Source organism: Mercenaria mercenaria, chromosome 11, assembly GCF_021730395.1.
Source record: "Mercenaria mercenaria strain notata chromosome 11, MADL_Memer_1, whole genome shotgun sequence".
NCBI lineage: Eukaryota > Metazoa > Mollusca > Bivalvia > Venerida > Veneridae > Mercenaria > Mercenaria mercenaria.
The window spans coordinates 17,618,920-17,633,183 of record NC_069371.1 but is presented as its reverse complement, the minus strand read 5'-3'; the positions used below and the strand labels follow the sequence as shown (position 1 = coordinate 17,633,183).

At 34.9% G+C, this 14,264-nt stretch overlaps 1 protein-coding gene across 1 annotated transcript; it reads left to right on the top strand.

The window, feature by feature from the left end:
• Positions 1 to 242: 242 nt before the first annotated feature.
• Positions 243 to 3,532, top strand: LOC128546711 (uncharacterized; the record flags this gene model as incomplete). Its single annotated transcript, XM_053517975.1, has 4 exons — positions 243 to 467; positions 787 to 980; positions 2,649 to 2,689; positions 3,375 to 3,532. Coding segments are annotated over 4 exons (618 nt in total), but the record flags the coding sequence as incomplete, so codon positions are not given.
• Positions 3,533 to 14,264: the final 10,732 nt, after the last annotated feature.

The following is a 14,264-nucleotide window of genomic DNA, read 5'->3' as shown; positions in this document are numbered from 1 at the left end:
AGTTACTTGCGGAGAACAGGTTTGTACTGGCACAGAATCCAGGAACACTGGTTAGGTTAACTGCCCGCCGTTACATGACTGAAATACTGTTGAAAAACGGTGTTAAACCCAACACAAACAAACATCAAAGCACTCTCTTGCACACCGGTTACATTAGCATTCACCTCTGTAGTAGGCTCAGAAAGTAGTTCCAAATCAAGTGATAAAATCGATCACATGACCGTGTCAAAATGGCTTCTTGAACGCCGGTGAAAGAAAAACAGATAGATTGTTTCGTTTGTTTTACTGCAAATTCGAGGTCAATGAAGCTGAATGGTCGTAAATCCACCAACGAAAATTTTATGAGTAAGCTTGATGTAGTTTTAGGGGACAATAACAATTTACAAGATCTAATAAACATCTCAGAGACTTCGTTTTGTCGGAACTGTTACAAAAAAATTGAGCAGACATACGAATTTTTGTTATTGGTAAGAAGTTCAGCCGACAAGTTTGTGTCCGCTGCCCACACGAGAGTAAAAAGATGTGTAGCTTCTCCTATGACCCCGAAGTCAGTGGATCTACAGATTGAGAATATTAATTCGGCCTGTGAGCAGGTCCAGAAAACAGCTAAAACTACAGCAGTCATCAGCTAAAACTGTGGCATTTAGTAAAAGTAAGATAAGTTATCCTGCCTGTTATCCTACCTGTTTACCTACCAAACCTTCCATCTCCAGCATTCAAGAAGATCATGGCTACAGCAGTAATACACAGACAGTAGACTAAAGCCACCTCATTAGTGATTTAAAGGCACTGTTGAAGGAGGCAACATCATGTGAGGATGACTTTTCAAAACAGCTTCAAGAAGTTAGATTACAGTCGGCTTCTTTGACATCCAGGACAGCAAGTTTTGGTTCAGTACTGTATAAGTATCGGGACATAAGCAGGTTGGAAGAGAATGCAGATCATTTCCTTGATGAGATAATAGAAGAAATGATACAAAGGTATTATACCATTTGCTGCTATTTTCGCGTTACATCTGGTCTTGCGGTATTTGATTTTTGCGAGAACAATAATGTGCAGCACTCTCTACAGTAAACAAATTTGACCTACTTTGGAAGCTGATTACGTTTCACACCCTATTTTTGTAAACGTAGGTCAATTATTTTCAAATGCCCTCGTTGATCATTTGACTCAGTTGTTAAGTTGGTAATGAATTGTGTCTTGTCCAACTATTTGACGGAATTACCCTTCCAATGTGTTAATTTTACATTGCAGTAATTGTTAATGTCTTACTCACGAAATTCATTTTGAAAATTTAGAGGTCCTATACATTTTACACGTTTACAGGAAGCCCTGTATCAAGTCGGATGCCGTACCGCGAAATAAGAATTAACTCCCTTGGCGAAAGTGAAGGTCATATGCACCGGAAACCTGATGGGTTTAAAAGTAAACAAGGACTAGGAAAATCATTTTCTGCTTGAAATAATAGTGGAAAAGAAAAGGTTTACGAAGTTAATAGGAAATAATAGCAACATAATATTGCATTTTCTTTCCTTTATTCATTTATCCTCTTAGTACCGCGAAAATAGGTGCAAACAGGCTATAAAGCACATTTAGAGTCTCAAGTTAAGTTGTAAACAAACAAATTAAGATTAAAAAATAATACCAAGTCTAAAATGTGGGCAATATTTTCTCAAACCATCAAAATTTCCAAAGCAGCCAATTCCTTGCAGTGTAATTGTAACTTATGAAAGCAAGGAATTTTTTAATAGAAATAATTTAATTAATTTATGTGCTGAACTTTTGTGCAGGGTATATTTTTAGAGTTTTTCTGATCGCTCGATGTCCGGCGTCCGTCGTCCGTCGTCCGTCGTCTGTCAACATTTAGCTTGTGTATGCGATAGAGGCTGTATTTTTCAATTAATCTTCATGAATATTGGTCAGAATGATAACCTTAATGAAATCTAGGCCGAGTTCGAAAATGGGTCATCTCGGGTCAAAAACTAGGTCACTAGGTCAAATCAAAGAAAAACCTTGTGTATGCGATAGAGGCTGTATTTTTCATTTAATCTTCATGAATATTGGTCAGAATAATAACCTTGATGAAATCTAGGCCGAGTTCGAAAATGGGTCATCTCGGGTCAAAAACTAGGTCACTAGGTCAAATCAAAGAAAAACCTTGTGTATGCGATAGAGGCGGTATTTTTCAATTAATCTTCATGAATATTGGTCAGAATGATAACCTTGATGAAATCTAAGCCGAGTTCGAAAATGGGTCATCTCGGGTCAAAAACTAGGTCACTAGGTCAAATCAAAGAAAAACCTTGTGTATGCGATAGAGGCTGTATTTTTCAATTCTTCTTCATGAATATTGGTCAGAATGATAACCTTGATGAAATCTAGGCCGAGTTCGAAAATGGGTCATCTCGGGTCAAAAACTAGGTCACTAGGTCAAATCAAAGAAAAACCTTGTGTATGCAGTAGAGGCTGTATTTTTCAACTGATCTTCATGAAATTTAGCCAGAATGATTACCTTGATAAAATCTAGGCCGAGTTCGAAAATGGGTCATCTGGGGTCAAAAACTAGGTCAGTAGGTCAAATCGAAGAAAAACATTGTGTATGCAATAGAGGATGTATTTTTCAATTGAACTTCATGAAATTTGGTCAGAGTGATTGCCTTGATGAAATCTAGGTCGATTTTGAATATGGGTTATCTGAGGTCAAAAACTAGGTCACTAGGTCAAATTAAAGAAAAATCTTGTGTATGCGATAGAGACTGTTTTTTTTTTCAATGATTTTTATGAAATTTGGTCAGGTTGATTGCCTTAATGAAATCTAGGTCGAATTTGAATATGGGTCATCTGAGGTCAAAAACTAGGTCACTTGGTCAAATCAAAGAAAAAACTTCTGTATGTGATAGAGGCTGTATTTTTCAGTTGATCTTCATGAATTTTGGTCAGAATGATTGCCTTGATAAAATCTAGGTCGAGTTTGAACATGGGTCATCTAGGGTCAAAAACTAGGTCATATCTAAGAAAATGCTTGTTTTATCGCAAGAGACCAATTTTTTGGTCCAGTCTTAATGAAAATTGGTCAGAATATTTGTTTCCATGAAATGACTAGGTCAAACATGTTTTACACTGTTATGGAGTGTTTCTTAGGTGAGCGACCTATGGCCATCTTGGCCCTCTTGTTTTGACATTACATTGATACTCTGTGAAACTTTTTATGTTTCTTACAGTATATTTATTAAATAAATCTTAAAGGAAAAATTGTGATAAAAGTAGTACCGAGGAATTCTTGATTAGTTATAAGTAATTATTTTTGTCTTGTACATTGTACATGCATGATATTTCATACACATTTATTATCGTTTCCCTTTCCTGCTGTGTAGCCGTACCTGCTAATGAAAATATGAAACAGTCCATTATACCCGCTATAGCTAGTGCATACAGTATTCTCATGAAGCACAAGTATGACAATCTTTCAGCATATCATAGGTCGACAACTATCATTGCTGTAAGAGGCGGCCTCGAAGAGAGAGTAAGTTGAACTGTTCATGCCGTTTGTTTAATGAAAGTATTACAGTTGACACACAAGTGAACCTTATATGAGTGTAAAATATGGAATTTTCCTGTCAACACAGGAAGATTTTAAAAAATAAAAAAATGAACATGTGTGCTGAAAGAAGGAGGGAGATAGTAAAATTTAGGAAAAAAACACCATCTCTTAATAGTTATTGGTTTTACTTACAGTGAAACTCTAAGGGTTCACAGGTATGACTGTGAGATTATTACGAAAGACCCATGGTGACATTTCAACTTCATTATTTCACGATTTCTGCTTCCTGATTTCACGATTTCCACTTCATGAATTCACGATTTCTGCTTCCTGATTTCACGATTTCCACTTCATGAATTCACGATTTCCACTTCATGAATTCAAGATTTCACGAAAAAACTTTACGATTTCTTGATTTCACGATTTCCACTTCATGAATTCACAATTTCACGATTTCTGCTTCCTGAATTCACGATTTCCACTTTACGAATTCACGATTTCACAATTTCCACTTCATGAATTCACGATTTCCACTTCACAAATTCTCGATTTCACAATTTTCACTTCATGAATTCACGATTTCCACTTCACGAATTCACGATTTCAACTTCACTAATTCACGAATCGTGAATTCATGAAGTGGAAATTGTGAAATCGAGAATTCGTGAAGTGGAAATCGTGAATTCATGAAGTGCAAATTGTGAAATCGAGAATTCGTGAAGTGGAAATCGTGAATTCATGAAGTGGAAATCGTGAACTCGTGAATTCATGAAGTGGAAATCGTGAAATCATGAAGTTTTTTCGTGAATTCATGAAGTGGAAATCGTGAAATCGTGAAGTTTTTTTCGTGAAATCTTGAATTCATGAAGTGGAAATCGTGAATTCAGGAAGCAGAAATCGTGAAATCAAGAAGTGGAAATCATGAAATCGTGAAGTTTTTTCGTGCATTCGTGAATTCATGAAGTGGAAATCGTGAATTCATGAAGTGGAAATCGTGAAATCAGGAAGCAGAAATCGTGAATTCATAAAGTGAAAATCGTGAAACCATGAAGCAGAAATCGTGAAATAATGAAGTTGAAATGTCACCACGGGTCTTTCGTAGATTCTTGTTTAGCTTCTTGTTTTACATACATACTGATAACAATATGTGATGACTTTTGTTTTGGAATTTAGTTTATCATCTGTTAAAAAATAAATATAATAACAAGAATAAACACATGTAGTTTTCGTCATGCATACATGCCAAGTGTTTTATAAAATGGTAATTTCATTATAAATAAATCTATACTATTCATTGATTCTTCATAATGGCCAGTGAAAGGTTTGAAAAAAAGTTTAATTGTTTATAGTGAGAAAGTGTGAGGAAACCCAGTTAAATAACACATGTATATAGCTATCAAGTAATAACATAACCTGGCATGTGTGATTTTATCATTTACTTATCTTAAATGTTTGTTTACAAGTTGTTTTATTTTTTTATTGTTGACTTTCAGTTTGTTACAGTTAATATTGGCTTCTTCCTCAACTTTTGAAAAGACAGCATTAAAGCACAAAATTGTGGCAGGTAAGAAATTACAAGTTCAGCTTTTCAAGTTTTGTGCATGATATTGTTCTATAATTTTAATATTATTTTTTCAGCTGTGTTCATCTTCCATACAGCTGCATAGATTGCAAAAAAGATGTAGATCAGTTAAAATAATTAAGGTAATTAATGTTCCTTGTACAATGAAATATAGTTCAATGTACATGAAACAATTCTAATAAATAAATATTTTTAACGCCTAGGCAAATGCTGATATTGGAGGCATATATTGATTGTCCTATCCATTCTTCGTCCGTATGAGGTTAACCAAAAATGACCGCTTCCTGTACCGTCAATAACTCTTTTTACTATAATCTTAATCGAAAACTCAATGTGTCCACTTTTGCCAATTACGGAAACATCACTGTGACCCTGAGCTTTTTCTAAATGGTACAAAAATACCCGTTGTTGATCAAGCAAATTTTCTTGGTGTTATCTTTGATAAAAAGCTTTCGTTTGCGCCGCATATAAAATACTTGAAAGCCAAATGTCTGAAGTCATTGAATCTTTTAAAGGTAATTTCAAATACTGATTGGGGAGCTGATCGCACGGTTTTATTAAGACTTTATAGGGCTTTAATTAGATCTAAGCTAGATTACGGCTGTATTGTTTATGGTTCCGCAAGAAAATCTTATTTACAAATGTTAGACACCATCCATAATCAAGGTCTTCGTATTGCTCTTGGTGCATTCCGAACATCGCCAGTTGAAAGTTTATATGCTGAAGCAAACGAACCATCTCTTTACACACGCCGAGAAAAACTTTCATTGCAATATGCTTTAAGAGTGGCTGCCAACAAATCCAATCCTGCTCATGAAATTATTTTTAAACCAAAGTACTCTGATTCATATGAGGAAAAACCAAAACAAATCAAACCGTTTGGATTTCGCATAAAATCTTCTATGAATGAAACTGACTTTGAATTCGATAGTATTAAAGAAAATTCAATTCCAGATACACCACCATGGACCCTTCATACCCCTACAGTTCTTTCCGATTTGAAAACTGCCTTTAGGAAGTCTGAAACAAACCCTGAAATATTCAAGTCTAAATATCATGAAATCAAATCAACTTACAAGGACTATTTTGTAATTTACACAGACGGTTCAAAAGATGAATCAAAGGTTGGCTGTGCTGCTGTCAGCCTCCTTACGTTTGCCAAATAATGCAACAATATTTTCATCCGAGGCCAAAGCTATTGATTTAGCTCTAAATTTTATATCAAAAAATAGTGGGAAAAAAATATTATCTTTTCCGACTCGCTTTCTGTTTTACAGTCAATTCATAACCGAACTATGGAAAATCCATTCATTCAAAATATTCTTCTCAGGTTTCATGAACTATCTTTTAAAAAGTTTATTATATTTTGTTGGATTACTAGTCACGTTGGTACTCATGGAAACGAGGATGCTGACATTGCAGCAAAGAAATCCCTTTTATTATCTCAATCTAATTTGAAATTACCACATACCGATTTTAGGCCCAATATAAAGAAATACATTTTATCTAAATGGCAGTCGTCATGGAACAGTGCTTCATTCAATAAACTTCATGATACCAAAATAGAAAAAGTGGAAACTCCACAGATCAAACCTACTGTAGGGGAATGGCACCAATGGAACAGATCTGTTCGCAGGAAGGAAGTTTTCTTTCTCGCTGTCGAATAGGTCATACCCATTTGAATCATTCTTATATTTTGAATAAAGATCAACCCGAATGTGTACCATGTCAAACACCACTAACTATTAAACATATTCTAATCGACTGTGTGGACTTTGTTACACAACGCGGTACATGTTATGACGTTCAAACTTTGAAAGAGTTATTTGAAAACGTTTCAGTCGGAAATATTTTATCGTTTTTAAAGCAGATAGGAATATATCAAAAAATCGAACATTTCATATTTTTGTTTACATCTTGCAATATTATTATGTTTGCAGCTGATATTTTAACACACACGTTTATACATTTTTACATAATTGTTTTTAGATATGCTTTACATTTTTACATGGATGTTTTTAGATATGTTTTACAATACTCATAGTGTTCTTTCCATTTTTTTCATCGATGTTTTGGGTATGCTTTACATTTTTACATCAATGTTTATGCATTACAGTTGGCGTTTGCAATATGACTTCTTTTCGGCGATATATGACCATTTTGTGTCGATTCGCCGTAAAACCCAACTCACTCACTCACTCACTAGTGTAGGAATACTTTACATGTGAACGACTGGTAATGGCTGATGTAAATTCATAAAAAAACATAATCAAACATTTCACTGGATGAGCATAGAAATAAGGATGAATATCAAACAGGGAAAACCACATTCTGAAAATGCAGCCTCCCCAACCGTTAACCCAGCATGTTTTTGGAACGTGGTTTCTCCTGTTGGCTATTCCTTGTGCTCACATGGTGAAGTATTCTGATCACGCTGTTTCCGTCGTACGTGCTTGCGTGAGTCCGTCCGTGCGTGCATGCGTCAAATCGTCCGTCGTCAACATTTGTGTTTAAACGACATCTCCAAAACCACAGAATTGATTTTGATGAAACTTGACCATATTTTCCTTGGGTGATATTCTACCAAAGTTGTTCAAACGGTTCCGCTTGGTTGCACATAGGGGCTGCCAGAGCTATTAAAATAGAAAAAAAAGCTTTAAACTATATCTCCTCCTAAACCGATGTTTCGATTTTGAAATAATTTCACACAAATGGTCCTTATGTCACCCTGAAATATGATTATTCACATTTTACCGATTTGTCAAAAAACATGGCCGCTAGAGGGCGTGGTCGCTTTCCCCTATATGTATCTTCTTGTGTGAAATCGCTTGCCCGATTTTACACAAATGGTCCTTGTGTGACCCTCTTCCAAGATTGTTCAAAATATATTGATTTGTCAAAAAACATTTCCCTATAAATATATAGCGGAAACTTTATAAATCTTCTTTTGTGAAACTGCTGGCCAGATTTTAAAATAATTGTACACAAATGGTCCTTGTGTGACTCCCTACCAAAATTGTTTAAATTATTTTGATTCGTCAAAAACATGGCCGCCAGAGGGCGTGGTCACTTTTCCCTATATGTATTTAGTAGAAACTGCTGGCCCGATTTAAAAATAATTTTGCACAAATGGTTCTTGTGTGACCCTCTTCCAAGATAGTTCAAATGATCGTGATTCGTCAAAAAGCATGGCTGCCAGGGGGCGTGGTCACATTTCTTCTCTGAATCAATAATAGCTAGAGCTTTGATATTTAGTGTGTGATATCAGATTTGTAATGCCTACCATAATTGTTCAAATTATTGCCCTAGGTTCAAAAGTTGGTGTGACATGTTTATACTATAGGCTAATATAGAAGAAACCTAACTGTACTTATACAAACACACTTGTACACAGGTGAGCGCTTTATGGTCAATTACCCTCTTGTTTACTTAAATTTAAAACAGAAAACATTTAGGCACATCAAACAAATGTGCAGATAATTCGAATTTCACGTTAGTGAGTGAGTGAGTTGGGTTTTACAGTGAATTGTCACACAAAGGGCATATATTGTGTAGACGAAAATATGTTAAAATGATTTAAAAGTCGGCTGTGTTGCTGTCAGCCACCTTCACCGATCAAAATTACGTTTACTAAATAACGCAACAATGTTTTCAGCCGAAGCAAAAGCAATTGATTAAGCCTTAAATGTTGTGGCAAAGTATAGTGAAGAAAAGTTTATTATCTTTTCCGACTCATTTTCTGTTTTACAGTCCATTCAGAACGGAAATATGGAAAACCCTTTCATTCAAAATGTTCTTCTTAGGATTCATGGCACCAAAGGAACAGATCAGTTCGCAAGGAGAAAGTTGTTCTTTTTCGATTTCGAATAGATCATACCTGTTTGACTCTTCTTATCTTATGAACTTAATGTGTAACATGTCGTACACCGATTACTATTAAACATGTTGTAATCGACTGTGGACTTAATACATACTATGACGTTCAATCTTTGTAAGTTTTTTGAGAAAAAAATTCAGTCCGCAGTATTTTATCCTTTTCAAAGCAGATGGCATTTATCACAAGATCTGAACAATATATATTTTTATTAACATATTTTGCAATATTGTTTGCCACTGATATTTCAACCCTTTATATGTATATACATTTTTACATAAATATTTATAGAGATGCTTTAAGATTTACGTTTTCAATACAACTCCTTTTCGACTTGTGCTCCACAGCGCAGTACATATATACTATGGCGTTCAATATATGAAAGAGTTCTTTGAAAAAGTTCCAGTCGGCAATATTATGTCATTTTTAAAGCGACTAACCCACACATTGTGGTGTCAGATTTTAAAAAATCAAACTGGCTATATTCACGTATATGCTGCATATTCGATGTTCTAACAATGTATTTTTCATCAAATTCTGTTGAAATCGTTGTTTTTTTCTAATACATTTCTGATAAGAGCGCAGACATATAGGTATCGCACAATATTGTGACGTTTTGAAATAAAAACAAATAAAACAATAACATAAAATAAAGTAAGTACACTTAGTGCGTTTACGATGCAGTCAGTAATTTCTCGTTGGCCTAGATCGTATTATACTTTTTCGTCGTGAGTTCGATTCCCAGACCCATTACATTTTGTCTTTTCTTTTTTCTTCACTACAATTCAATGAAGACAAAACGAGCTAGTAAATCTAGTTCTAACATATTCACTAAAATTATGTCACAATTGACAGGTACTTATGTCTAAATACTTTAATATGATCTAATGTTTTTTAAGCTTTCCTGTGATATTTTTATGCTCCCCGAAGGACGAGCATATAGTTGCCGCTTTGTCCGTCCGTCCGTCACACTTTGTCCGGGGTAAAACTTGAAAAGTATTAACGGCATTTGATTGAAACTTCACATACTTATAGCCTCCGTGGCCGAGTGGCTAAGGTCGTTGACTTCAAATTACTTGCCCCTCATCGATGTGGGTTCGACCCTTACTCGGGGCGTTGAATTCTTCATGTGAGGAGGCCATCCAGCTGGCTTACGGAAGGTCGGTGGTTCTACCCAGGTGCCCGCTCGTGATGAAATAATGCACGGAGGTGCACCTGGGGTCTTCCTCCACCATTAAAGCTGGAAAGTCGCCATCTGACCTATCATGTGTCGGTGCGACGTTAATCAAAAAAGAGGTCATAAACAAAGTACATTTTCAAAGAATCATAACTCTACCTTACCTAGTTTTTGAATTATGTCCCTTTATCAAACAAGGTTTGTCCGGACCATAACTTGAAGAGTATTAAAGGCAATTCATTGAAACTTCACAAAATGACAGAGGCCATTGACGGAAAGTGCAGTGTCAAAGAATCATAACTCTACTTTACCTAGCTTTTGAATTATTTCCCTTTATTATAAAAAATAAGGCTTGTCCTGAGTATAACTTGAAAAGTATAAAAGGCATTTGATTGAAACTTCACGTAATCATAGAGGCTATTCAGACCACTGGCACCAGATCAGAAAGAAAATGCCTCCGTACGTGTTATACCCTACCCCTAGGTATTCTATAAGAACCATGGTCATGAACGGGAAAGTGCACTAAGCCGTTTCAATCGTACATTTCTCAACTTAAACGCGCAGTTCGGTGAATGGGTACCTAGTATATTGAACAAGCAATAATTTATCTTCCATCGTGCACCAGTCACATTGTCTTAATATTCCATATTGCTGAGATTATCAACATAATTTATGCTTTCGTCAACGTTACAGAAAAAACTTGCTTGACCTTCCCTAATGAACATCCGGTCTAGAGGTCACGGCACATGTTTGGCGAAACTTAAACAAACAAAAACAGAATTAAAAAAAAATCGCAATTTTACACTAAAACTCGAAATGATGAATGAAATTCATCTTGTATATGATCTTTAATTTGAAATCGTACATTGGTCTGCATCTGTTCTGTTTATTTATTCCTACACGTGTAGTAAAATGACGATTGACATACATTTTCACAACAGCCAATCAGAATGGTTTTGTAATCTAGAACGGAACTTCACCAGGGAAGTTCAGGCAAGTTTTTTGTCTAATGTTGAAATTTCTATAAACTACGCGTTGTTTTTCTAAGATTAGATGTATTGAAAAAATGTGACCGGTACACAATGGAAGATAAATTACCACTTGTTTGATATCCATAGTACACATTTACCGCACTGCGTGTTTTAGGTATGAAATGCGCGATTGAAACGGGTTAGTATATTTTCCCGTTCATGACCATAGTTCTTACAGAATACCTTGGGGTAGGGTATAACACGTGCGGAGGCATTTTCTTTCTGATCTGGTGCCAGTGATTCAGACAAAGTACAGTGTTAAGAAACATAACTCTACCTTACCTAGTTTTTTTAATTATCTCTCTTTATTATACAAAATAAGGCTTGTCCGGAGCATTACTTGAAAAGTATTAATGGGATTTTTATTGAAACTTCAGAAAAATGATAGAGGCCGTTGACAGGAAGTGCAGTGTCATAGAACCATAACTCTACTATACCTAGGTTTTTAATTATCTCCCTTTATTATACAAAACAAGGCTTGTCTGGAGTATAGGTTGATTAGTATTAACGACATTTGATTGAAACTTCACATAATTATAGAGGCCATTGAGACAAAGTGCAATGTCAAAGAATCATAACTATACCTTACCTAGTTTTTGAATAATCTCCCTTTATTATACAAAATAAGGCTTGTCCGGAGTATAACTTGAAAAGTATTAATGGCATTTCATTGAAACTTCAGAAAATAATAGAGGCCATTGGCTCGAAAAGCAGTGTCAAAGAAACCATAACTCTAATTAGCTACTTTTTAAATTATCTCCTTTTATTATACAAAATAAGGCTTGTCCGGAGCATTGCTTGAAAAATATGAATGGCATTTCGTTGAAACTTCACACAATGATAGAGGCCATAAACTCTACCTTACCTAGTTTTTGAATTATCTCCCTTTATTTAATTTTCTTCTTTTGAATATCTCCGTTTTTGGTTTCTTATACGTTTTTCCCCATATTGGGACAAGCACGTGCATCGGTGAGCATCATTCGGTTTTACCGATTCCTTTTTAAACCTGTACGAGTTAGTTTTGTAAGTTTTATAACAATCTTACACTTCACTTTAATAAAAGCATTCTTTGGTCATAATTTTAGGATTTATTAATTTATAGCTATTGCCAATTTTATGCGAAAATAAGAAACAAAACAATAAATTAGAAACCAGAGAAAAACAAACTTACACAAAGTATGTAATGCAAACTAAAAATAATGGGGTCGAACTCCTGACGAAAAGGTATGATACGAATACCATAGCCGCTTAGTCAACGAAGAATCACTGACTAAATCGTAAACTTAGTGTATTAACTTGATTTTATGTTACTGTTTGGTTCACTTCTAAACACCATAATACTGAGCGCTACGTATACTTCGATTTTGAGGTGAGCGATGTTTGTGTACTTTTAATAATGGAACGGTCCGTTATTTAGGTAGTGTTATTAGTACGATAGTGGTTCTTACCTAAATAAGGCTAAGTTAATCATGCTGACTTCTCTAATCGGTAGACGAGTATATAAATTGAACCATCAATCTAAATGCGAACTTTTGGTTTGCTGCCCACGTGATGATAGCGTCTAAATATACTGTCGTGTCTCGTTCTATATTTATCAATGTTTACAAAACCAGAGCTGCATTTGAGAAAAGCGCATATCCAAACAATGATTTTATTCAACGAAAACAGTTAGGGATATATTATTTCTTAGATACAATATGCATTTCTTTCTAATGTTTTTTTTTTTTTAATTTTTTTTTTTTTTTTGTTGTTTCTTACATGAATTTCTGCTGGAACATACGAAAAGTGAAGAATGTCATTAAATGTTGCTGAAAGGTAACTGTTCATTAGAAGAAAATGCAGCTAAGTTTACTTTCCCGACCACGGTGATACCTTTAACTCGAGTATCATGTCAAAGTCGAATTTCAGTTATCTCGAGGTGAATCACTCGATCCCTTGAAATGAGATATAAACTTTCAACTGTAGAGTATTATTTTATTTTGAGAAACTCGCGGATGATCTTTACAGACATCGCTGACTTATTTGTTAATAAATCATTATTGTTTTAACAATTGATACAAACCTAATGTTAATTAGTCTGTTATCTTGTATATTGTTACACTAGACGCCTTGCGCTCAAAATAAAAAAATCGTGCGATCGTGAGCTAGAGACAAGATGTCGTGCGATTGGAGTAAGATGTCAAGCGGTCGAGGTAACATTCGAATGATCGAAATGAGACTTTGTGCGCTGGAGAGAATTTGTCGAGCGATCGATATAATATGTCATGCGTTCGAAATATTTTCAATGAATAACGTTTTGTATCAAGCTGACAGAAATTTATTTAGAGCGCAGAATATCTTGTCGCAAGCGTACGACATATTGTGAGATGATTTAATCTTACAATATAAGCCTTTCACTGAGTTGACTCTTCTTTAACACATATTGAGTTCTTTTATGAGGAATAGTTGCTTCAAAAGCAACATTGCATGGCAAACAGTTCCGTCCCGTTAGTCTTTTATTCCATCAAGTCTTATTCGTCTCGATCAAAGTTCCTTAAAGGTATGTTTCAAGTTAGTTCGTATAAGATTTGTCTTGAAAGATTTTGGCGTTAGAATCATCATGCAGGTGCAACTGACAGAATAAGCAATATTGTTTAGAAATGTCGTTCTGTTTCTGTAAAGTCTTTTGGAAAACGTCTAATGAAAACAAGTTATTATTTAGCACAGGCTTGACTGAGTCACTGTGGGGAATCACATGATCAAAAAAATCTCTAAACCAAAGTTATATTTTGAAGAACATGATATGAAATTTAAACATAGCCTATCATGTGACTAATGAAAATTGTTAAATTATTATGTAGTTGACAATAATGATAGATTTCCTGTAATTACAAACACTAAGGAAAATAATTAGTATCAGTTTCTTGAAGTGTTCCAGATAATCAGAAGGTGCGTGTGATTGAAATCTCTCTAGTTTTAGGATACATGTATCTTGGCGTATGATAGGCTGTACCTTAGATTTACAGCAAAAGATTCTTCAATATTATCCCATATTTTTCATAAATTTATTTTGGTTTAGA